This window comes from Theropithecus gelada, chromosome 6, assembly GCF_003255815.1.
Source record: "Theropithecus gelada isolate Dixy chromosome 6, Tgel_1.0, whole genome shotgun sequence".
Taxonomy (NCBI): domain Eukaryota; kingdom Metazoa; phylum Chordata; class Mammalia; order Primates; family Cercopithecidae; genus Theropithecus; species Theropithecus gelada.
This window is the reverse complement of record NC_037673.1, coordinates 42372595-42399535: the sequence shown is the minus strand read 5'-3', so window position 1 is coordinate 42399535 and position 26941 is coordinate 42372595. Positions and strand designations below refer to the sequence as shown.

The window sequence follows — 26941 nt, the reverse complement described above, 5'->3', positions numbered from 1 at the left end:
GGAAATATGGTATATGTACACCATGGAATACTACTCAGGCATAAAAAAGAACAAGATCATGTCCTCTGCAGTCACATGGATGGAGCTGGAGGCCATTATGCTAAGCACACTAATACATGAACAGAAAAACAAATACCACATATTCTCACTTATTAGTAGGAGCTAAACATTGAGAACACATGGACATGAAGAAGGAAACCATAGATACCAGGGTCTACTGGAGGGTAGAGGGTGGAAGGAAGGTGAAGATAAAAAAGCTGCCTTCTGGTTACTATGCTTATTACCTGGGTGATGAAATAATCTGTATGGTAAACCCCTGTGACATGCAATTTACCTATATAACAGACCTGCACATGTAACTCTGAACCTAAAATAATAGTTAAAAAATAAAACAAAAAATATCTTGAGACAAAAATGGAAACAACATACCAAATCTTAAGGGATGCAGCAAAAGTAGTTCGAAGAGCAATGGAATTTCATCGCAATAAATGCCTCCATCAGAAAACAAAGAAAGATCTCAAATTAATAACCTAACATTTTACCTGAAGAAACGAGAAAAAGAATAAACTAAGCATAAAGTTCATAGAAGGAAGGAAATAATAAAGATCAGAACAGAAATAAATGAAACAGAGAGTAGAAAATATTGAGATGGTTCCATGGTTTTGTTCTTGGTTCTAGTAATGTGATTATTACGTTTATGTATTTGTGTGTGATGAGCCATCCTTGCATCCCTGGGATAAATCCTACTTGATCATGGAGAATGATCCTTTTAATGTGCTTTTGAGTTAGCACATTAAAACAGTAGAAAAGATTAACGAAACGAGTTTTTCTGAAAAGATAAAATCAACCAATCTTTAGCTAGACTAAATCATAAAAAAAAAAAGAGAAGGCTCAAACTAAAAACAAAATCAGAAATGAAGGAGGAGACATTACAACCAATACCATAGAAATACAAATGTTCATAAGAGACCATTCTGAAAAATTATATGCATGAGAAATGAATAAATTCCTACACACAACAACCAACTAAAACTTTCTTGAAGAAATAGAAAATCTAAATAAACCAATAATAAGTAAGGAGATTGAATCAGTAGTAAAATGTCTGTCATCAAAGACAAGCCCAGGACCTGACAGCTTCACTGGAAGCTTCACTGGAACACCAATCTTTCTTAAACTTTTCCAAAAAATGGAAGAAAAGGGGATACTTTCAAACTATTTCTTGATGCTAGCATTACCCTAATACCAAAACCATGAAAGGACACTACAAGAAAAGAAAATTATGGGCTAATATCTCTGACAAATACAGATGTAAAAATCTTAAACAAAATGCTAGGAAACTAACTCAAAAGCACATTAAAAGGACCATTCTCCATGATCAAGTAGGATTTATCCCAGGGATGCAAGGATGATTCATCACACACAAATACATAAACATAACACATCACATTACTAGAACCAAGAACAAAACCATGGAACCATCTCAGTAGATACAGAAGAAGCACTTGTCAAAATTCAATATCCTTTCATGATAAAAACCCTTAACAATTAGATATAGAAGGAATGTATTTCAACACAATAAAGGCCATGTATAATAAACTCACATCAGAATAAACAGTGAAATGTGGAAAGCTTTTCTTCTAAGACAAGGAATAAGACAAAGATGCCTACTCTTGCCACTTCTATTCAGTGTAACTCCTCTATTCTACTCTACTCTACTCAATTCAAAATCCTATTCAGAGCAATTAAGCAAGAGAGAGAAATAAAAGGCATCCAAAATTGGAAAGGAAAAAATTAAATTGCCCTTGCTTACAGATGACATGATTTTATATATAGAAAACCCTAAAGACTTCGACAAAAAAATGCTAGAACAGATAAACAAATTCAGTAAAGCTGCAGGATACAAAGTCAACATATAGAAATCAGTAATATTTCTATACACTAATAAGGAACAATCTGAGAAAGAAATAAAAAAATCCCATTCACAACAGCTATAAAAATAAAAATAAAATAAAATACCCAGAAATAAATTTAAACAAGGAGGTGAAAGATCTGTACACTGTAAACTGTAAAACATGAAGACAACACAAATAAATGAACAGATAGCCCATGTTCATGGATTAGAAGAACTAATATTGTTCAAATGTCCCTACTATCTAAAGCGATCTACAGACTCAATGCAATCCTTATCAAAATTCCTATGTCCTTTTTCACAGAAATAGAAAAAGCAATTCTAAAATTTGTCTGCAACCACAATAGACTATGAATAGCCAAGGCAATCTTGAACAAAAAGAAAAAGGTTGAAATCATCACTCTACCAACCTCAAAACATAATACAAAGCTATAGTAATCAAAACAGCATGGTACTGGCATTAAAATTACATAAACCAATGTAAAAGAATAAAGTGGTCAGAAATAAATCCACACATTCATAGTAAATTGATTTATCACAAAGGTGCTCAGAATATACAGTAAGGGAAGGATTCTGTCTTTAAATGTTGTTGGGAAAATTGGACATCCACATGCAGAAGAATGAAATCATACCCTTATTTTATATGATACACAAAAATAAACTCAAAATTGATTAAAGACTTAAATGTAAAACCTGAAACTGTACAACTATTGGAAGAAAATATAGAGTAAAAGCTCCATGACATTGGTTTGGGCAATGATTTTTTGGATATGACTCCATTGGGCAAGGCAACAAAAGTGGAAATAGATAAATGGGATTACATGAAACTAAAAGGCTTCTGCACTGCCAAGGAAACAATCAACAGAGTGAAGAGACATTTTATGGAATGGGAGACAATATTTGAATACATCTGATAAGTGTTTAATATCTGAAATATATAAGGAACTAAACCAATTCAATAGCAAGAAAATAAATAACCCAATTAAAAAACAGGCAAAAGACCTGAATATAATTTTTTAAAAAGAAGATATAGAAATGGCCAACAGGTATATGAAAAATTCTTGACATCTTTAATCATCAGGGAAATGTAAATTTAAACCACAATGAGCTATCAGCTCACAGAAGGCATAGAGTGCACAAAGATGTTAGGATGGCTATTTTCAAAAAAAGAAGAGATAACAAGTGTTGGTGAGAATGTGGACAAAAGGGAACCCTTCCACACTATTGGTGGGAGTGTAAATTAGTATACCATCTATGAAAAATAATATGAAGCTTCCTCAAAAGATTAAAAATAGAACTACCACGTGATCCATTATATTATTCCACTACTAAGTATATATCCAAGGAAAATGAAATCAGTATGTTGAAGAAATATCTGGGCTCCCATGTTCATTACTTATAACAGCCAAGAAATAGAATCAACCTATGTTCCATTAATGGATAAGTTGATAAAGAAAATGTGGTGTATATATATACAATGGAATGCTATCAGCCTTAAAAAAAGAAGGATATCCTGTCGCTTGTGCCAACGTGGATGAACCTGGAGGATATTATATTAAGAAAAATGATCCAGAGACAGAAAAATAAATACCACATAATCTCACTTATATGCAGAATCTAAAAAAGTTGAACTCAGAAGTAGAGAGTTGAATGGTGGTTATCAGGGGTTGTGGGTAGGGTGGAGAGTTGAGGAGATATTGACGAAAGAACTAAAATTTTCAGTTAGTAGGAACGAGTTTAAGAAATCTATTGTACAAAATAATGACTATAGTTAATGCCTATGTATTGTATTTTGAAAATCTCTAAGTGAGTAGATTTTCAGTGTTCTCAATACACACAAAAAAATGGTGTGTGTGGTAATGCATGTTACTTACTGTGATAGAACCATTCTACAATGTATCCATATTTCAAAAAAAGTTATACACAATAAATATACAAAAAATTTTTTGATCATTAAAAAAATTCAGCATTCTATCTAGTACTTTTAATGGATCATTTCCCCATGCATGATTTAATTACATAATATATTAGTCATTTGGAAAATATTGGTTCACTGACTTGTAGATTTTTCTAAATTTCATACATTTTGTTACACAATACAACTAAAAAATCACTTTCATTAATATCACCATGAATCTCTTCAAGAAAAGTCTTCAAATATTAAAACACTATCAAGCTCACGGTTGGAGACACAAATTTTCCAAAAAGGCAAAATGAATTGCTTTGAAAAGTCAAATTTTTTCCATGGCAAAAAATATAGTCAGTTGTTTTTCTTGAAGCGACAAGCTCACCTCATTCTTTTTTGAGAAACGTTTGCCAATTCAAATATGAATAACCATCTGCCAGTTTATCAGTTGTCTTCCAAGTAAAAATGGTGCTCCAAGCAATAAAAGCAACTAGTTCAGCTGGCAGCTCAGTCATTTAAGCGCTTTTCTTCAAGACAAATACAATACCTCAGTATGCAGCAGACACGCTTAATGTGTAATTCCCATATGTCACACAGAATATTAATAAGCTATGTACTCAAAGGTCGAGGTTTAGCAAAATTAACAATTTTTACAGCTTCTTCAAGAACATCATACATGAAACTAGCTTTTCCCCCCTTCTTTACTGTCAGTACATGATGATGAAGAATATAATGACTATTAGTAAAATTTGATCCTACTGCCTTGCTTCATGCTAAGGTGCCAGCAGTGTTTCCAGCATTGCTTTCGTGCCATTAAATTAAATTTCAGCATAGTGAATAAAATAACATTTTAGTGTATTGTGAAAATAGTACTGAACTCTCTGAAAGGGTCTCAGGGACCCTCAGGGGTCTGTGGTTCCCACTTTGAGAACCGCCACCTCAGGTATTTAGCACAGTGCCTTCTGCATAGTAGTTATTTCAGTACCTGTTGCTGAATAATGTTTGATTGTAGCTTGGATGTAGACAGTCTTGTTTGACTTAGCATCTAACCAGGCCTTTTATTTGTACCAAGTTACAGAACAGATATCTAAATTAAAATGATTCAGAAAATAGAGCCCCAAAGTCCAGTATTGCAACTACTCAAAGTTTCTCCAAACTTAACTTTCCTCTAATGACAAAATTGGCATCTTTTTCAGTGGTTCACTGAATGTCCTGGTGTCTCAAAATTCTGGGAGTGATCTGTGCCAGGCTGCTGGGCATCACCTGATGAGTGGCCAGAAACTGCTTGGTTTGGCTGTGCCTGTGGCTGTGGTTAGACAGATTTAGAATTAGTTATATTGGGAGCAGCATGATACTCCTGTTTTTCCTCTTGTTATGTGCCATGTGAATTTTATCGAAGTGCTGAGTTCCATATGCTTGGTAAGGAAGAGAGGGAATCAGAGGTTAACCAGTACCATGCTCTCTAATTGCCTACGTAAGAATCTCAGCTTGATTCTTCTCTGAGGTATGTAACAAAACATCCTTCTGAAACCTCTAAGAGACAAATTCCTTTCCTCTGTTTCCTGTAAACACGTATGAATTTGGTTTAATGGGAGTCTTTTGAGTAGCAGCAACTTGAAATCATGGGAAAATATTTGGCCATAGTCACTGTTGACTTTGATCACAAACTTTTCCATTTTTATCCACATCCCCAAAGACAGCTAAGTGGCCAGTCTATAATTTTACTCTAAAGTTAAACTGGACCTCAAGAATGAATGGAGAAATAGTTTTCCTTTCCTTCCACAGGCCTCCATATATACATAAGCATCTCCTGTCTTAACAGAATTTCAAGATATTTTACCGATTAAATCATGTTTTCTCAAATAAGAAATTATGGCGCATACAGCATGAACATGTGGTATTAGGTCAAAAGAAAGTCTAATGATAAATGAGAGAGAGGTTGATGAAATAGAAAGGAAAGTCAAAGTGTAAGGTGTAGTGTCATCTTACCATTTTCCATTTAGTTTCATTTACTTCTTTGTATTGAAGTTCATACTCCAGAACCATCCATCCTTTCTGAATATCTGCATTGGGTGGTGCTTCCCATCTCACTTGAATATCTGCATGAATCCCAGTTAAACTGACGTTCAGTAAAGTCCAGTTGAGGGCAATGGGTGGATCTGGTTGCACTGTGCAATTCAACAGAGCATTAGTACACAGACAGACACAATTTATTATTAATGGAAGGCATTCTTCTCAGAAGACCAAATTACTTTCTACATTTTTGATCGTTCATATTCTTATTTCTTCCAATATTTTTCTTATTATAACTTTCACTTTATAAGAGAGTAACTTTTTTTAACTCAAAAGTGACTTGTTTTTAACTTTTAAATAAGCCCTTACAAAAATTCCTTTGGGAGCAAAAAATCTGATCACTAACTATTTTCAAGATGTGCCATGTTTTATATTTCTTTTTGCTCTGATATCATAAATGCATCGGGATTTTGGCAAATGAATTCATTTTCGCTTGAAACTGAAAAAACAGAGTCAGAAAAACCTATGGAATTTAGACATGAGGCTGCTGTGGAACTAGGGGTAGAGAAATCTTTTTTTCTTGCAACTATGTATGGCCTGGGGGCAGATACCTCATTTATCTCATTTCTCTGTTGTTCCCCGAAAGGCTCATCTTTGCCTCACTAATCCGTATTCCGTCAGCTGTACTTTCAAGATATAACAGAATCCAACCATGTCTCACCGCTTGCACCACTATAACCTGGTCCTAGCCATTATCCTTTTTTACTCTTCTTCAATCTTCTCATACAATCTTCCTGCACACTCTGCTAACGCTCCCTAGCTTTGTGGTCTTCCTAGCCACATGTGATGTTTTCTTCTGACATAAGAAGGAAGAAGGCATTATGCTAGTCTCATAAGTGGTGACGATTCAGTGTTTTCTGTCTTTTTCTTAACTGTCACATGAACAACTTGAAACACTGTTTTCCTCAGGTTCTATTGATATACTCTACAGTCCCAGGAAAATTTGTTGCATTCTGCTTATTAGGACCTCAAAGACCACAATTTCTCAAAGGCTGATGAAGAAAAATATGGATTTCAAAGCCAGGAACTATGTCTAAATTTATATTCTAGATGGTTCCCGGTAAATTATTGCTAGTTTTTCTGTCATATACAGAAGGCCACCTAGAGTGTTGCAAAGTGTGCATCCCTAGGGTTGACTGGAGATAACTCTACAGATACACACAGTGAGGAGCTCTTACTGACTGTCAAATCTGGTGGCCAAAGAGGGAAGCTCTTGTGTGCACCCACGTGAAAACAGACTTTATGGTGGAGGAGCATGCTGTTGCCTTCTGGGGTCGACACCACCTTTTTAAAAACAGGGAGAGTCAAAATTTGATGAATCATGACTACATTTTGAAAATTAAATTGGAAGGATATGCAAAATGGCCAAACTACATATGCCGATACAATGGCAGTAATTCCTCAACTTTCTGGATTTGTTGGAGATTCAGGAATCCTGATAATCAAAGCTCAACCCTTTAAAGTGACCAAACTATAAAACTGGTTTTAATGGAAGATTTTTTAATAACTTATTACTTACACTACATTTGAAAAATAGAGGCTATGAGACAAGGTCCTTTTGGAAAAGGCTTGGTATCACCATTACAGGCATAATAATGACCTCTCCTTTACCTCTACACATACATCTACATGCTGTATTGACAATTCCTGTGAGATATTTTAAAAATATCTGAAACTTAGTATATCCCCAAACAAACCTTTGCTCTTCCTCTCCAAAACCTGCTCTCCTTTCCTCTTTCCCATCTCTGTTAATGAGGACTCAATTCCTCTAGTTGCTCAGGATAAAAACAATGAACTCGTCCTTGGCTCATTTTTGCCTCACTAATCCATATTCCATCAGCTGTACTTTCAAGATATAACAGAATCCAACCATGTCGCACCGCCTGCACCACTATAACCTGGTCCTAGCCATTATCCTTTTTCATTCTTCTTGCTGCATTTGTCTCCCCACTGTACTCCTTTGGTCTTTGTCCCCCTCCAGTCTATTCTCCATGCAATCCTCAAGTGAAATGACGCAGTGATTATCCTAACACATTAGATCACATCACTCATCATCTAAAACCCTCCAAAGGCTTCCTACCTCACTCCAAGTGAAAGCCAAAGTCATTACAATGGTTGGGTAGATTTGACTGTCTTGTCTGTGGCATTTGGTCTCATACCAGTCTCCTCGCTCACTCTGTGCCCACCCCACCGCCTGCCTGCTGTTCACTGAGTGAGGAAAAGCATGCTTCTACTTTGAGATCTTTCCTCTGGCTGTGCCCCTTTGCTGAAATGCCCTTCCCTGAGACGCACACATTATTATCCTCTCTAATCCTTCTTTATTCAAATGCCACTGACTCAGGGATGCCAATCCTGAAAACTCAACACTGCAACCTCTTCAACACTCCTATTCTCCTTTCCTATGTTTCTCCATAGCATTGTCACTTTCCGCCCTCACTGGGATTAGATCCCACCAGGGAAGACAGTTTCTAACCCCAGTATGGAGAACACTGACTGGCCTGAGAAAAGAACATAATAAATATTTGCTGAATGAATTGAATGAATGACAAATGTCTAACTAATACAGTACTTTAAATCCAAAGAACAGCCCTGTGAGGTAGTACCATACATACATATTTTATGAGGAAGCTGAGGCTTATAATGATTGACAACTTTCTCAAGATCTATTAGGGTTACCTTAGTTCTTTGTTTTCTTTCACTCTCAGCACCTTCTCCCACAACTATTGTGCTAGTTGTAGCTGCCTGTCATAATCTTTTACCTTGATGATCTCAGTCTTTTAACCTCTTCTACCTTTAGTCTGTCCCACTCCAATCTATGTTTCACATTGCAATAAGATTAATTTCTCTGAGGCATTGATAATGAGACAAGTGGTACTGCAAAGCCTCAAGAGTAAAAGCATGGAGGCTGGAGGTTCAAATCCCAGCTCTACCTACTAGCTGTTTTACTTGAACTAGTCCTTTAAATGCCCTGCGCCTCGGTTTCATTATCTGTAAAGTGCGATTGCAAAAGATGGTTTTTATACCTGACACGTGGTAAGTCTTTTGTGACTGTTAGCTATTACTATTCTCAAGTCATTTCCCTATTTAAACATCCTCAAAGGTACCTTGTGACAGTTAAACTCCAAATTCCTTTTTGGGGCACGAACAACTACTGATGATTTCTCCAGCTGACTAGGAGGGCTGTCTAACTGCTCCTGAGTCCCTGAACATGTGCTATTTGTTACTGCTGGAACTTAGTAGTTACTGAAAGGCAAGTCCACTGCAGTACCTGGCAACACTCACTCATGCTTTTGACCACTGTGGGTAGCCACTTTTTAAAAAATAGGGAGAGTCCAATTCCAGTTCAGAGGTAACTAAACTGTCACCATCTCTGTGCAGCCCTTCCTCATCCCTCAGGCCTGTCAATCATTCACACATTTGGCCACCACCTTTGCAGCTGTGCATTCCACATATTTCCAGGCTAACACCTCTCACACTGCACTGCGATTATCTGTGAACATGCCTGACTCCCTTCTTTGACTGTATCGTACTTATTCTATAACCACCACCCCCACCAGAACAGTGCCTGACACATGACAGGTGTTCAGTGAAAGTCAGCCAGGTAAATGAGTAGGACTGGTCATATGCTATTGGCAGAGAACAGAGTTAGAACATGGGTTTTAACCCAGTATTCTTGCTACTATCCCATTCTGCTATCCCATTTAGTTTCAGCTCAACAGCTATACCACTGATGTTAAGGACACATACTAAATTGTCTTTGCAAAGCAATTGGGTTATCTTTACTGCTTGATACAGGTCTCTTAATCTTCTCCCTTAAAGTCAGCCTATTAGATTTTATTTGTTTCTATCTGTAACTTCTAGCCACATACTCCTATCTCTTCCAGTCAGCTTATGCCTAGAAAACCACATAAAAGAACAACACATTTGGGAGAAGCAACGAGGAATTCCTATAAGCAACAAATTAGCTTTTGTGGATAGATTTTGAGGCACCAGTTTCAGCTACTCAATGTCCTTCTTTGATTCTTTCTATTTTGCTGTTTATACTATTAAGGTATAAACATGAATATTCTAATTATAGTTGTTTGTTTTATTTGTTTTGTTTCCACCTTGTGTCCATATGATGGGCAAAGGATCCTCTCTTTGGATCTTTCACTTAGTTCACTGAGCTGACTGTCTCCAGTATTTGTTCTGAGATCTTATAAACATGTCTTTAAAGTGACTGTGGCTGTTTTGTAAATGTAAAATTCCAGAATGATTATGCTTTGTGATAAAGAAAATCTAGGCTTTGATTATCGCAATGGTAGAGGTCAAAGGCCAACGTATTTCAGTGAATCTGAATATAAGCATCCTATCAAATAATTAGGAAGTAAGAAATCCTAAGAATATATTAAGTTTACCCTTTGCAATAGAACATAAGAACACAACACAGCTTCAAAGATATCCTAAAGGAAAAGACTCCACAAGGTTCCTATTCTTTTCTTCACAACATTTACTGCCAGGTTACTTTATGTTAAAGTCAACTTAAGTTCCCCCTGCCCTTTTCCTCTTGTTCACCAGCTGATCCCATCTCCTGTAAAACAGATCTCCACGTATCTATAGAACACTGTTACGAAGTCTTCCTACTTGATTATACTTGGACCTTGCAGGCTTCCCCATTTATTTAGTGTAAAACTATGTCAAATGAAACAAAAACCTGTGATTTACCTATTTCGTCAACAGAGAAACACTTTCCATCCACTGTATCACCATTGCTAGTTAGCTTGATACAATAAGGTATCCAGACGGAGGTAAATGATGAATTAAAGTAACAGCTGTTTTCCCCAGCAGAAACATAATCAGGGCATTCTTTCCATTCTTGAGTCCATTCTTGAATATTCCTAAAATGGAGGATTAAAAAAGATGAATTGTTCCAAAAATCATGTTGTAGCTGAAGTCCAAGTAAGGTGCTTGATAGTCTGATTCAATAAATTGGAACACAAATATTTTGTGAAGAGGTGTTTTAGCAACACCATTTCCAAGACATATCACATTGGTGGACAATATCATCAGTGTCTGAAGACTGCTAAGAGGCCATTTGGTATTTCTGCCTATGGTAAAACCTTCCGTTTATTGAATGTATATGCTATGCCTGGTCATAAATTGATTCCTATGGTAGGTACTTTATTATGCCCGTTCTATAGATGAAGGTTCTGAGACTTAGGGACTTTTTTTTTTTTTGAGACGGAGTCTCGCTCTGTCGCCCAGGCTGGGGTGCAGTGGCCGGATCTCAGCTCACTGCAAGCTCCACCTCCCGGGTTCACGCCATTCTCCTGCCTCAGCCTCCCGAGTAGCTGGGACTACAGGCGCCCGCCACCTCGCCCGGCTAAGTTTTTGTATTTTTAGTAGAGACGGGGTTTCACTGTGTTAGCCAGGATGGTCTCGATCTCCTGACCTCGTGATCCGCCCGTCTCGGCCTCCCAAAGTGCTGGGATTACAGGCTTGAGCCACCGCGCCCGGCCGACTTAGGGACATTTTAAAAATGTTCATTAAAACAGTACAGAGAATCACCCCAAACTAGAGAGTCCCAGAGAACAGTGAAAGTTTAGACCTGGCTGTTTTCCCAGCCTATGGTGAAAGAAACTGAGGAGACAAGTTGATGTGTGCTCCGGGCAGAGTGATGCATTACATCCAGCACCAACACTGTGTAGATATAAAGATAAGTAAGTTGTGGTCCCCTAATTTCAGGCTAAAATAAGACTCAAATTCCCATCTGAGTAGTTTTTTGGGCCTCTTATATTCATTACATTGATATTTAATGAGAATTGGTTATGTCTAAGACATAATGACAGACACTATGGGGGATTCATAGATGTCTAAGGAATTCCTCCTGCCTCAGAAGGAAAGAGTAAAAAACGGTATTACAAAGCAATGTGGGTAAGTGCTCATTAGTCGTGCTCTCTAGGGTCCTTAAAAGTTCAGAAGAGGGAATGATTGCTGTGGCTCTTCATGGAAGGCTTCAAGGTGGAGGTGTGTTTTTAGCATTCTTGAAGGATGGGTAAAAGTTTAATAGATGGCAATATGGCAAGGAAGGGAGGAAACAGAGAGGTCAGAGGGATTGAGGTAAGGAAGTATGGGCATGAGTGTGGTAAGGGAAGCAAAAGGCAATGGAATGACAGGAAAGTTTTCTTAAATTAGAATTGCTACTTGGGTGAGGTAGTTCATTATCCCCTGTTATTCACTAGCCTATTAATTGAGAAGATAATTTATAAGTCAAAGGGACATAAAACCACGTAATCTGTGGTTGTGGAAGATGAGGTAGGAATGGCCTGTGCAGCCAGAGGCTCCTGTGGCTCACAGGCCAGACTGTGGAGGTTCGGGACCATCCCTCTGTGGGATGGGTGCTGGGCAGCAGTGGACAATGAGGACATTGCAGGCTGTAAGGAAGGCAGGACCTGGAAGGAAGGGATGCAAAGCTGGGAGGAGACGCCTATTTCCTTCTTATAGCTGTTTCTCAGGCTGGTCTGCTTGGCACTAGGAGAAAACTTGTGTAGTATCAGGGGGTACTTGAGACGGCTGCTCCTCAGCTGTTGGAAGGAAATTGGGATTTAAATGGCAGAGACTCCAGGGGCTGAGATAGTGAATTGCTGCTTTGGTTGAGACTCTTAAAAGTTGCATATGCTGGCTGGGTACGGTGGTTCATGCCTGTAATCCCAGCACTTTGGGAGGCTGAGGCAGGTGGATCATGAGGTTAGCAGTTTGAGACCAGCCTGGCTAACATGGTAAAACCCCGTCTGTACTAAAAATACAAAAATTAGCTGGATGTGATGGCATGCTCCTGTAATCCCAGCTATTCAGTAGGTAGGCTGAGGCAGGAGAATTGCTTGAACCCAGGAGGCAAAGGTCGCAGTGAGTCAAGATCGCGCCACTGCACTCCAGCCTGGGCGACAAAGCAAGACTCCATCTCAACAACAACAACAACAACAACAAACAACTTGCATGTGCTTGAATGAGATTCATCTCTGATGCAAAATGTAAGTGGGCAAAAGGCAGAAGAAAAGATAAGGGGTGTGTGTGTGTATGTTTGTGCGTGTGTAAGCATGTGTGTATGTAGAGTCAGAAGAAAAATGCTAAAAAAAATTAGGAATAGGTGGGTCGTTCATTGAACTATAGTATGCTTAATTTGATATTTACTTTCTTCTTAGTTTTTTTTTTTTGATATTTACTTTCAAACTAAGTAAGAGTGCATTAAAGAGAGTAGTTGTAAGAAGATTGCCCAGAAAATGAAGCTTTCACATAATAGAAGGGATATCAAATGTACTTAGCATAAGTGATAGTATAAAAGTTAGAAAACTCAAAGTATTAAGACGTCCCAAAGATGTAGATAGTGCTCAACAGGTCTGGATTTCTAAAATATTAGCTCTTTCATGATTCACAGAATTTCTCAACAGTGCATGTCAGTACCTTGGTCCCCATGAGGACTGTGTAAAAAACCCTGTTTAGATTATCCCAAATCCATGAACTCCACAGGACAAACAAAGCATTTATTTTAAGCATAATGGATCAGAAACAGCTAGTTCAAAACACTGCTTCCAACCTCTTTCTTCATGAACCAATGTTGAATTTCGCTTTAAATAAATATTTATAACTTATATTTTAAACTATTAAATGTAGACAAGAACCCAAATTAGCTCATAAAACAGATACTGTGTCACTTGCCTTCTCTGGGTTGAATGTCTCTACAGAAGACCCAAATCAATTCATGGAAGCTACCCTTTGCTCTTACTCCCAAAAGTTAAGTGCTTTAGGTTTGCTGCCAGACTACCTTGTGAAATGGAAGGGGTGAGAACCATAGAAAGAGACTATCATTAAAAATAAGAATAAAGAGCAGAATAAATGTTTTTCGTCTAAAGACAACCAACTGGAAAAAATAATAAAAATAAAACCTCATTTATGTTTTTAAGGGCAGCTGTTTTCATGACAGAAAGCTCACATGTTTTTGGCTTTAAATTCAACACTTTTGTTTAAGAAAAATGAAAGTAATAATGCCCTTTCTCCCTACTGATTTTCCACACAACCTTGTATAGAAAATAAAATTTCTCTTAAGACTAGGGTAATTTTTGAAGTGGGGTTGAATGGGTATGGAAGAGGTGAGGGATACAACTTTAAGGACTGAGTGTTCACATGCCCAGTTCCTTTAAAAATACAGCTTTTACATGCAAGGAGCTGAGAGCAGAGCAGCTCGAACATGCTTCCCAGAGCCTCCTTTTGCCATGCCTGTAATGTGCATTCATCCCGAGTCCCCTGCAAGCTCAGAGGCTGAATTTGGCACTATTGCCATCACAGGATGGCAGAGACTGTTTTGAATCAGCTGCTCTAACATGTGGAGGCTGCCTCTTCTGCCAGCTACCTGGCAAGGAGCAGAGCCACGCAAAACACACAACTGCCTGTAGGGCTGTGCCTGAAATGTCGTGTTGACAGCCTGACATGTTCACATTCCATTGTGCTTTAGACAGGCCAGACCAGCAAACTGAAACAACTGCACCTCCCACTGACTCTGGTTTTGGATAAAATCCACAGTTTTATTTATGTGTCAGGGATGCGAAGCATGTTTCTATAGTTTCAGGAGTTGCCTGGCAACTGAGTTCTAAGAAACAATGACAAGAGTCAGAAAGTGCATTTGTATTGTCTTCTTTGTGAAGTGGGCAATGAGAAGTCAAATATATCTGTACACTAATCAGTCCAGTCCTGATACTCCTAATCCCTCAGTTTTACCCTTCTTCGATAAACTGGGCTGTGGGCTCATAGTAGTTTGGCTAAGATATTCAAAATAGTTATATTTTATAGAAAAAACATAAATATCTAATTTTGTAAGTTTGGGTTGGCACTTAATCATGAAGTTGTACTTACTCTCCTGGGATTCCAAACACTATCAGGGTAAAATCTAAGACATCTTTCTGAATATGTCTGAAATTTTCCCTCTACCCAGTCACACTTTCAGCAGCATCCTTGGTAGTGTAGATGCTGGATTTGAACCAGGGATGCTGAAATGACTGGGGTGTGCATAAGATGCCTGTGGAAAGAGTTATGTGACGCTGATTGATGAGGGCAAGGGACATATATTTATCAAGGCTTCATTCCTTTCGATTTCTCTTTTTGCTTATATTCAAATTTGGTAAATACTGAGGTAGCAAAAAATTATTTTCATAAAGTGGGCCCAGCTTAAGAGGTTATTCTGCTAATTTTCTTTACAGTTTGGCTAATTGTGCCTGTACAAATAACAACGATTCCACACATTTCAAAAGTGTCATCAAACATACTAACTTCATGTCCGAATGTGTTTATAGAAATCAACTTTGTTTACAGGCCCCAACCTCTTTGTGGTGTCAGCCTTAAGGAAAAATATAGTATAATTGGTGCCCAAACATTTCATCTTCACTTCACTTCATCCAAGAGACCTCTCTTACACTGAAAGGTGGGGAAGGTCCACTTGGTTGCTAACTCCAAGTATTTTTTTATCTGCAAATTAAGCAGCAGCTCTGCATTCAAATGGTCTTATACCAATAATTATAACAATTTATTGGTATAAATGGTCTTATACCACTTATAGTCATCTTTATAGTCCAGGAACTGGATTCCTATATCATAATTATTTTTAAATTATCACTATACTACCGATAATAAGAATATCAGCTACAATTTGCTGAGTACTTATTATGTGTCAAGTACTCTGCCAAGTATTTTTCATGGGTTATCTCATACGATCCTCACAAGAAGCCACGAGGCAAGTCCGTTATCTCCTTTCTGCAAATGAGGAGGCTGAGTTGTACACAAACTGGCTAATTTCCCGAGTATTCCTTGGTGAGAAAGTGCAGAACTACACTGAAGTGCAGGTTTGTTGGCCCTGAGTTCATACCCTTAACTGTTGGCTGCATCTTCCTTCCCTTTCCCAGCTCTTCCGTGGGATAGACAAGATCATCCTCCGACTAACGAACACCTTGAGCCAAGGATAAAGGGTCCTCACTAAGCCTGCATCTTGGCTTAGGCATTCTCTGGGGGTTGGGTGGAAAAGAAGAGATAATGAAGTGTTTAAGCCTAAAATGTATAAAAGGTAAAAATATACAGAGTAAGAGTAAACCAAAAACAAAAATAATGCCAGGTGAAGGGGAAGAAATAAACAACTTGGGTGGTACCTATATTGAGAGGTGTTTGTTTCACCCTTCCTCTGTTATTTTAGAGGATCACTGGTAAAAATGAAAAAGTACTACAGTCTTTTACTGAATATATTTAAGAGAAGGAGTGTATTATCTGGTTAGAAACCAAGCTACATCTTTTAAAACATGCATCTTTTCAAAAACACCTATAGCTTTCCACCACAAATAAAGTAAAATTCAAAGCCTTGCCCTTGTCGACGAGGTTTGGCATAGTCAGTCCCTAAGTAACTCTCTGATCCCTTCCCATATCACTCTCCTCACTTTCAATCTTGTGCCTTCAGTGCTGGCCTTTTTCATCCCTCGAATAGGCCAAGACTGCCTCAGGGACTTTGTACTTGCAATTTCCTCTGCCTGGATAGCCTTTCCCCCAGATATTCACGTGACCTGTTCCATTTCACTTATGTCTCTGGTGTAGGACACCACAATAGAGAGGCCTCCTAGGATCACCCATTTCAATATCACTCAAGCCTCTTATACACACTCTCATCCACAGGCACATGCCCACGTGTATCCATACACACTCTCACTCATACTTTGACACACTCTCATACATTCTCATGCACACACACAAACTCCCAAACACTGCTGATATGCTGCTTTCTGGCTTTATTTTTCTTAATAACCTATATTACTAGTTGACATTTTATTCAATTTTTATTGCCTGTCTCCCTGCATTGGAAGGAAATCTCCATGAGACCAGGGATTTTGTCTTTTGTAATCACTGCTATATCTCCAGGGCCTAAAATAGTACTCAGCACATAGGATAGGCTTAATTAATATTTTTTTCAGTAAATGAGTGAATGAATATTCATAGATTACATAAATCACAACAAATCACTTCTATTCCCACACTATATGTGATTCAGTGTACTTTAGTAGGTACATCCATGGAGAGGAAAATTGGAAAGGCATGAGGGCAGCACCTTCTGGTATAGAACAGCTGTATGGGTCCTAGGCTCTCTGAACCATGATGAACCGCATCTGTCCAGTGGCATGAAAAAGTCTCTCGCTCAGGTGAACGACACTTGGTGAATTTAGGCTCCTTAGAAGAGTCTGCAGAATAACAAGAAAAGGCAAGGCATGAAATCAGGTGCGTCATATGTGATCCTAATGAGACACGTATTTAAAAGTGTGTGAGGAAACTACTGGGATGAAGCCAGCATATTTCGTGTCTAGGAGGTGATGCCGATGTCTTCCAGAAAAGCATTTTTCCTGTCTCAGTTTTAGAGCTTGTTGCTTACCATTGTCAGCCTTTGATTCCAGATACAAACCATTTTGCCTTTTATTTCAAGCATTTTGTAGGACCTGTTTAAGAAACGAGAGCTAGAGATTAGAATTTGGATATAGGCAGTTCATCTGGCTTCCAGATGTAGCAGTGAGGGAATGGGGAGCGTGGGAAGGAAAGGGAGAACAACTAATATGCGTGTGTTACTGAGCTACTGTGTAGAATATGCACCAGCATTGTTGTGTAGAAAGATGAGAGGCTAGGACATTTATCTATCACTCCCAGTACCCACTGGTTGAAGGGAGCCTCAGAGATGTTCACCTCCATGCACTTCTAGGCTCTACCTGCACATGAGCTGAGGGTCTTTGCCAAGGCAGGCACCTGAGTGTGCACCTGAGTGGCATAGTGGCAAATGGATGCCACAGATGGTTGTGCTGACATCAGGTGGACGTGGGGGATGTAGAGTGGGAACCACAGGATGCACTACAGGGCCATTTTTCTTTTCATAGATTTTTGATAAAAGTCATGTATGTTTGCATTCTTTTAAAAGATTCAGCCAGTAAACTCATTAAATAGATGCCAATTCTAAACAACTTATACATACACATGTATTAATTCTAATTTGAGAAGTAAGTGCAGAATGCCTTTTATGTGTTAGGATTTTAGCCAAAATTCCTCTGCATCTATGAAATCTGCTGCTTTAGATGTACAACAGACAGGTATGAAGCAAGACACATGTTTATATATCGATTCTCAGTGTTCTGATGTTCATGGCCATTTTGGAGATTTCTTTTCAAATTTCTGTTCTTTTCCTTATTTTTTTTCTCCTTATATGATTAGCCTTCAATCAGATTGTAAACTTAATCTAAAACTTTCATTCCTGGGTATCAGGGAGGCTCTCAATCTTAAAGTATCTTTATCAATACTTTGAAAGATCACTTAAAAATAAATAATATGAAGCAAATGCATGAAAACTCATGATTCCAAATTCCAGGTTACATACCTGATGTTATGAACCAAAAACATGCCTCTTTTTTTCCACTAGCAACAAACTCATAAGGGATGGAATGTTATAAACCTTCTAAACAAATCCATCATTCAGATTCATTCAACAAACATTATTAAACACAAATTTTGTACCAGGCTCTGTTCTAGGAATAGAGAAATGAACAAGTTGATAAAAGTTTGTCCTTGTCTAGTTTCCATTCTAACAAAGGCAGGGATGTGGGGATCCTATGTAGAAAAATAAGCTGGGTCAGGTAGCGTGATGCCTTCAGCTTTGTTCTTTTTGCTTAGGATTGTCTTGGCTATGCAGGCTCATTTTTGGTTCCATATGAAATCTAAAGTAGTTCTTTTCCAATTCTGTGAAGAAAGTCAATGCTAGTTTGATGGGGATAGCGTTGAGTCTATAAATTACTTTGGGCAATATGGCCATTTTCATGATATTGATTCTTCCTATCCATGAGGATGTTTTTCCATGTGTTTGTGTCCTCTCTTATTTCCTTGAGCAGTGGTTTGTAGTTCTCCTTGAAGAGGTCCTTCACATCCTTTGTAAGTTGGATTCCTAGGCATTTTATTCTCTTTGTAGCAATTGTGAATGGGAGTTTGCTCGTGACTTGGCTCTCTGTCTGTCACTGGTGTATAGGAATGCTTGTGATTTTTGCACATTGATTTCATATCCTGAGACTTTGCTGAAGTTGCTTATCAGCTTAAGGAGATTTTGGGCTGACATGATGGGGTTTTCTAAATATACAATCATGCCATCTGCAAACAGGGACAATTTGACTTCCTCTTTTCCTAATTGAATACCCTTTATTTATTTCTCGTCTGATTGCCCTGGCCAAAGCTTCGAATACTATGTTGAAAAGGAGTGGTGAGGAATACTATGCAGCCATAAAAAAGGATGAGTTTGTGTCCTTTGTAGGGACATGGATGCAGCTGGAAACCATCATTCTTAGCAAACTATCACAAGAACAGAAAACCAAACACCGCATGTTCTCACTCATAGGTGGGAACTGAACAATGAGATCACTTGGACTTGGGAAGGGGGACATCACACACTGGGGCCTATTATGGGGAGGGGGGAGGGGGGAGGGATTGCATTGGGAGTTATACCTGATGTAAATGACGAGTAGTTGGGTGCTGACGAGTTGATGGGTGCAGCACAGCAACATGGCACAAGTATACATATGTAACAAACCTGCACGTTATGCACATGTACCCTGGAACTTAAAGTATAATAATAATAAAAAAGAAAATAAAAAAAAAAAAAAAGAAAAGGAGTGCTGAGAGAGGGCATCCTTGTCTTCTGCTGGTTTTCAAAGGGAATGTTTCCAGTTTTTGCCCATTCAGTATGATTTTGGCTGTGGGTTTGTCATGAATAGCTCTTATTATTTTGAGATATGTTTCATCAATACCTAGTTTATTGAGAGTTTTTAGCATGAAAGGCTGTTGAATATTGTTGAAGGCCTTTCCTGCATCTACTGAGATAATCATGTGGTTTCATCATTGGTTCGGTTTATGTGATGGATTACGTTTACTGATTTGTGTATGTTGAACCAGCCCTGCATCCCAGCGATGAAGCTGACTTGATCAGGGTGGATAAACTTTTTGATGTGCTGCTGGATTCAGTTTGCCAGTATTTTATTGAGGATTTTTGCATTGATGTTCATCAGAGATATTGGCCTAAAATTTTCTTTTTCTATTGTGTCTCTGACTTCAAACTCTACTACAAGGCTACAGTAACAAAGACAACATGGTACTGGTACCAAATAAGATATATAGACCAATGGAACAGAACAGGGGCCTCAGAAATAACATCACACATCCACAACCATCTGACAAACCTGACAAACCATCTGACAAACCTGACAAAACAAGCAATGGGGAAAGGATTCCCTGTTTAATAAATGGTGTTGGGAAAACTGACTAGCCATATGCAGAAAGCTGAAACTGGATCCCTTCCTTACACCATATACAAAAATTAACTCAAGATGGATTAAAGACTTAAATGTAAGACCTAAAACCATAAAAACCCTAGAAGAAAACCTAGGCAATACCATTCAGGACATAGGCATGAGCAAAGACTTCATGACAAACACCAAAAGCAATGGCATCAAAAGCCAAAATTGACAAATGGGATCTAATTAAACTAAAGAGATTCTGCACAGCAAAAGAAACTATCATCAGAGTGAACAGGCAACCTACAGAATGGGAGAAAATTTTTGCAATCCATCCGTCTGACAAAGGGCTAATATCCAGAATCTACAAAGAACTTCAACAAATTTACAAGGAAAAAAAAAAAAAAAACCAAACCCATCAAAAAGTGGGCAAAGGATATGAACAGACACTTCTCAAAAGAAGACATTTATGCAGCCAACAGACACATGAAAAAATGCTCATCATCACTGGTCATCAGAGAAATGCAAATCAAAACCACAGTGAGATACCATCTCACACCAGTTAGGACGGCGATCATTAAAAAGTCAGGAAACAACAGATGCTGGAGAGGATGTGGAGAAATAGGAACGCTTTTACACTGTTTGTGGGAGTGTAAATTAGTTCAACCATTGTGGAAGACATTGTGGCGATTCCTCAAGGATCTAGAACTAGAAATACCATTTGACCCAGCAATCCCATTACTGGGTATATACCCAAAGGATTATAAATCATTCTAATATAAAGACACATGCACATGTATGTTTATTGTGGCACTGTTCACAATAGCAAAGATTTGGAACCAACCCAGATGCCCATCAATGATACACTGGATAAAGAAAATGTGGCACATATACACCATGGAATACTATGCAGCCATAAAAAAGGATGTGTTCACGTCCTTTGCAGGGACATGGATGAAGCTGCAAACCATCATTCTCAGCAAACGAACACAAGAACAGAAAACCAAACACTGCATGTTCTCACTTATAAGTGGGAGTTGAACAATGAGAACACATCTACACAGGGAGGGGAACTTTACACACCGGGGCCTGTTGAGGGGCTGTGGGGCTAGGGGAGGGATAACATTAGGAGAAATACCTAATGTAGATGCCGGGTTGATGGGTGCAGCAAACCACCATGGCACATGTATACCTATGTAACATGTGCAGGTTCTGCACATGTACCTCAGAACTTAAAGTATAATAATAAAAAAAGAAAAATAAGCAGGGTAAGAAGAAAGTATAGGACTGGGAACCGCATCCTTGTTTAAAAACAACTGTTGCCCTCAATAGTATAAACAAGTGAATCTTCAGAAAATCCTAAGTTGCAGATTATGTCTTTAGCCCTGGGAGCACATGTTGGGGATAGCAGGAATGTTTTTGTAATCAAATTCCACGGTCATATTGTTGTAAGAAATACTCATTTTCCTGTACGAATGGAGAAATTTACAAGAGTTTTAGGGCATGGATGGGATGTGCCTTGGTACTGAGGGCAGATGGGCAGCTCTCTCTATGTGGTCAGCGTTTACCAACCCCTCTCAGAACACTGAGGTGTCGGAGCCCACATTATCTGTTACAAATGAGTACAGTGAAAAAGATGTGTATTTTGTTAGGCAAGCACCTCTCATACAGTAAAGTACTGAAAATACTCCTTTTTACTATTAGCTGAAGCACTGAAAACAAACACTATTTTAGGTTCTTCTACAAAGTTAGTAATTATTAAAACTAAATATTTAAACCACAACTGTTTTAATGCTGGCAGATCTGAGGAGACTATTTCACATTCTAACTGTTCATTTGCACAGAAATAAGAAAAGGAAATGTACTAGATTAGAAATTGAGAGATGTATACTCTCGGTCTGGCTCTGACACTATTTAATGTTGATCTTCCCAAGCCATTTGGGTCTTGATTTCCTTAGTAGAATGCCTGGATAGATAAGGTACAAAGTACTTTACAATTTTACAGCTTCACTTTTACAATTAAGGGGCATATATAACTATGAACAATAACGTACAGAACAAAAACATAATTTTGGCATTTGGGTTGAAACAACAATAGAACACCAAATACGAATGCCAATCAGGTTCCTATATTGCCTGTATAATAGACCTGTTACATAACAGCAAGAATTATAAACTCAACTTCAAAACTTGAAACAGAAAGAAATAAAAAAACTTTTGTCAGCTGAAACAAACAAACAAAAAACTTAAAAAGAAAAAATAACTAATTTGAAACACATTTTGCTTACTTAAACTTAGTGTTCTTAGATTTATTGCTTCCTTTTAACTCCAGATGCATAGAAAGTCCTTATAATCTTCTCATTGTAAATAAGAAATAGGAAATTTATGGGTGTGGTGCTAATGTGATGAAGTGTGTGTCTGCACATGGAACCCTCATACAGATGTAGTGCAGCAGAGCTGTTTTGTTCTTGTCTTTTTAAATGTCTTTCTTTCCCTTCCTTTCTTCCCTTTCACCTTACTCCTTTCTGTATTTTACCCTGCACCCTCCTTCTCTCTTTCCTGCTTTTTTAAATTTTATGGCTGTTAAGTGCTGTGGCAGACAGCCCCTAAAGTAGCCTCCAGCAATTCCTGTCTTCTCTCATTCACAGCCTTATGTGTTTCCTTCCTTTGAGTAACTTGCTTCTAATCAAAAGAATATGGTAGCATGGAGCGCATGTCAGTTCTATGATTAGGTTACAAAAGATTGAGACTTCTTTTTAACTAGCAGACTCACCCTCCTGCTGGTTTGATGAAGTAAGTTGCTGTTTGGTGAGAACCACACAGCAAAGAACTAAGCATGGCCTCTGGCCAACACTTAGCAAGAAGCAGAGGCCCTCAGAATCAAAACCCTTGAGGAAATGAATCCTGGCAACAACCATGTAAGTGAACATGGGAGCCAATTTTTCCCTATCCAGCCTTCAGATGAGACCACAGCCCTGGCTGACACTTTGACTGCAGTGTTGTAAGATAGTGTTAAGCACAGGACACAGCTGGTGGGTTAATTTGGAAAACGTGTGAGAAGTATATTAACTTTACTAAATATTTGAATGCTATTAATACAGAGTAAATGAATCGAATATATCAGAACTTAAAAGTAGTGCACAAGAATGACACAAGCCACTTTTCTTAGCAAATGGAATGTATCACAGTGAGTGTGAGAAAGTGAGTAACTCCTCTTTTGGAGGCAAGAAGAACTACATTGTGGCTGGCTGCTTAGTTTCTCCTTAATCACATCCTGTCCCATCTAGTACTATAGTGCTATTGTGGCTGAAGACACTCAGCATTCCTAAAGTCCAACTCCTTAGTGTTATCTTAAGGCTTTCCAAATCTGAGAGGAACTGCCATAATCTTAAAATGAACACCTTTCTCACTAAGTCTAAAAATCCTATTAGAATCTTACTTTTTCGTTTCACTATGAAGACAACAAATGACTATGATAGACTCTCAGGTCTTCTCTGATAAGCCAGGAACAGAAAATCATTTCTGAACTAGTAATATTTCTTGCTTTCTTATGATTTTTAAAGATTAAATCTAAAAATAGTATAGTTCAACATCCATTTATAGCACCTCTGAAAGGAATGTGGCAATTAACAAGAGAGCCTAATTTTGTCCCTAAATGAATTATCACTAAGAACAATGAGTTAAGTTGGAACACTCTTTTCTCTTAGTGATAATGCTGAAGAAATATTAGCATTAATGCTGCTTGGCACTCAAAAATCTCGGCAACAGATTTGGGATTCATTTTCATTTCCTCTTTGGAGACTTAATTTTGAAAATAAGGATTTTGATTTGTAGTGATATCTTTAGTTATTATTACTATGTCCTATCATGTTACATACTACATCATGTTGAACACTTTGCACATATGATCTCATTTAATACTGACTCCAGAAGGTGGATGTTATTTCAATTTAGAAATGGGTGAAACTGCAGGGGAGATAAGTGAGTTTCCCATCTTTACATTCCTGTAGTAGCAAAGATGGGATTAAAACATAGGTCTGTGTGATTTTAAGCTAAGCTCTTTGCACTAGCAAAAAATAGTAGCTATTTTGTTCCCCAATCTCTCTTGCTTCTCAAAAAATTCCCACAAGAGAAATGATGAGCTCGGATGTTCCCTTAATCAACACTCAGAAATTAGTAACCTGGCATGCGCTAAAAGCAATTCCCAACTGGAACTGCACATTGGAACGAAGGGAGGAGACTTAAAAAGTACTGATGCCTTGGTCTGCTTCCAGAGATTTGAATCAACCTGAGATGCAGCCTGGGTATTGAGATTTTTTTAAAGTTCCCCAGGTGCTTGCAAAGCATAATCCATGTTGAGAACCACTACTGTAGAGAAATAAAGTTAGACGTAAGACTGAGAAGGTGGCTTTCCATATTGTTAGATTCCCTGATCAGTTCTAGCAGAGATATATATTAAGAGTGAACACTTGCTATGAACTCCCGAGAGCCTAGTTCAGGAGGATGTGGGGAGGATATGATGAATACTGTCACTTCAGAAGAGTGCAGTCATGTTTCATGACGAATGCTTGAAGAGCTAAGACATTTTAACTATGTGTGCAAAGTAGTACATCTAAATGATAATACTGCCTAAACTTCTGACAGACTATGAACCAGCAATAAGAATTAATTAATTAAGAAGTTGTAGGCTGGATCATCATGGCGGTTGGGAGGCAGGACTAGATTGCAACTCCGGACAGAGAAGACTGCAGAGCTCGCGATGTGAATTTAAGCTCCATATTGACTACAAGAACAAACCCGCAATCCTGAGAGGACCCAAAGACCCTCTGAAGGAAGCAGACTGCCCCTGCAGGACCCGGGAGACACCCCAAATACTGTGAGTGCCTCAACTGTGGAATTGTGAAACGGAGACCCTCCTCTGCTGAATACATACCCCCACTGGAGGAACTGAAAGTGTGTTTGTGGGAGAAGTTTCCAACCTTACCTAGAGCTGAGTCAATTTACAGAGGTGAGCGAAATATAGGGGTAGAGGAAGCAGCAGAAAGGCCCTGGGAGTTTGCTGGGTCCTCGAGCAGCCCATTCTGGCCTGGCATCACAGGGATCCATAGGGAGGGTGGCAAGAGGAGCAGGGGGTAAAATTGAACAGGAAGAAGCCTCTCTTGCTGAACTTTGTAACAATTTGAAGGGGCAAGAAGCCTCCTGGCCAGAACTTGGGGGAGGGTGCAAATCTGGTGTGCAGATTCCACAAGTGGGGGAAGAGTCAAGTCGTTTTCTTTCGCAGTTGGGAGGCAGGTAGCCTGGGGCAAGTTTTCAAGCCCATCTCGCCCATGGCCTGGAAAGACTCAGGGCTAGCATGGGGGTCACGGTGGGAGTGAGACTGGTCCTTTGGTTTGCGTGGGAGCTGGGTAAGGTCTGTGACTGCTGGCTTTCCCCCACTTCCTTGACAACCTTCATGACCCAGTAGAGGCAGCCATAATCCTCCTAGGTACACAGCTCCAGGCACCTGGGAATCCCATCCCCATTCCCCACAGCAGCCTCAGCAAGACCTGCCCAAGGAGAGTCTGAACTCAACCACACCTAGCCCTGTCCCCACCTGATGGTCTTTCCCTACCTACTCTGGTAGCTGAAGACAAAGGGCATATAATCTTGGTCATTCTAGAGCCCTGTCCACCACCAGTTCCTCTCCATACTATTACAGCTGATGCTCTCTGGAAACTGCCACCTCTTGGCAGAAGGCCAACTAGCACAAAATAAAGTATTAAACCACCAAAGCTAAGAAACTTCACAGAGTCCATTGCACCTCACCCCCCACCACCTCCCCTACTGGAACTGGTGCTGGTATCCACAGCTGAGAGACCTGTAGATGGTTCACATCACAGGACTCTGTGAGACAACCCCCAGTACCAGCCCAGAGCTGGGGAGACTCACTGGGTGGCTAGACCCAGAAGAGAGACAACAATCACAGCAGTTCAGCTCACAGGAAGCCATATCCATAGGAAAAGGGGGAGAGTACTACATCAAGGGAACACCCTATGGGACAAAAGAATCAGAACAACAGCCTTCAGCCCTAGACCTTCCCTTTGACAGAGTCTACCCAAATGAGAAGAAATCAGAAAACCAGCCCTGGTAATATGACAAAATCAAGTTCTTTAACATCCCCCAAAAATCACATGAATACACTAGCAATGGATTCAAACCAGAAAGAAATCCCTGATTTACTGAAAAAGAACCCAGGAGGTGAGTTATTAAGCTAGTCAGGGAGGCACAATAGAAAGCCAAAGCCCAATGCAAGGAAATCCAAAAAACAGTATAAGAAATGAAGGGAGAAATACTCAAGGAAATAGATAGCTTAAAGAAAAAAACAGTAAAGGCTTCAAGAAACTTTGGATACACTTAAAGAAATGCGAAATGCTCTGGAAAGTCTCAGCAATAGACTTGAACAAATAGAAGAAAGAAATTCAGAGCTTGAAGACAAGGTCTTCGAATTAATACAATTCAACAAAGACAAAGAACAAAGAATAAGAAAAATTGAACAAAGCCTCCAAGAAGTCTCGGATTATATTAAACGACCAAACCTAAGATAAATTGGTGATCCTGAGGAAGAAGAGAATTCTAAAAGCTTGGAAAACATATTTGGGGGAATAATTAAGGAAAACTTCCCTGGCCTTGCTACAGACCTAGACATCCAAATATAAGAAGCACAAAGAATACCTGGGAAATTCATCACAATCATTGCCT

General features: G+C 38.8%; 1 protein-coding gene across 7 annotated transcripts in view; it reads right to left on the bottom strand.

The window, feature by feature from the left end:
• The window catches only part of GHR (growth hormone receptor), a 300485-nt gene that overhangs the window by 16259 nt on the left and 257285 nt on the right, over positions 1 to 26941 (bottom strand). For all 7 annotated transcript variants that reach the window (XM_025387793.1, XM_025387794.1, XM_025387795.1 and 4 more), the window contains 3 exons: positions 17002 to 17131; positions 10593 to 10765; positions 5805 to 5983 (listed from right to left, as the gene is read on the bottom strand). In XM_025387793.1, the coding sequence (XP_025243578.1) occupies positions 5805 to 5983; positions 10593 to 10765; positions 17002 to 17131 (482 nt within the window). The remainder of the gene's footprint in view (positions 1 to 5804; positions 5984 to 10592; positions 10766 to 17001; positions 17132 to 26941) is intronic.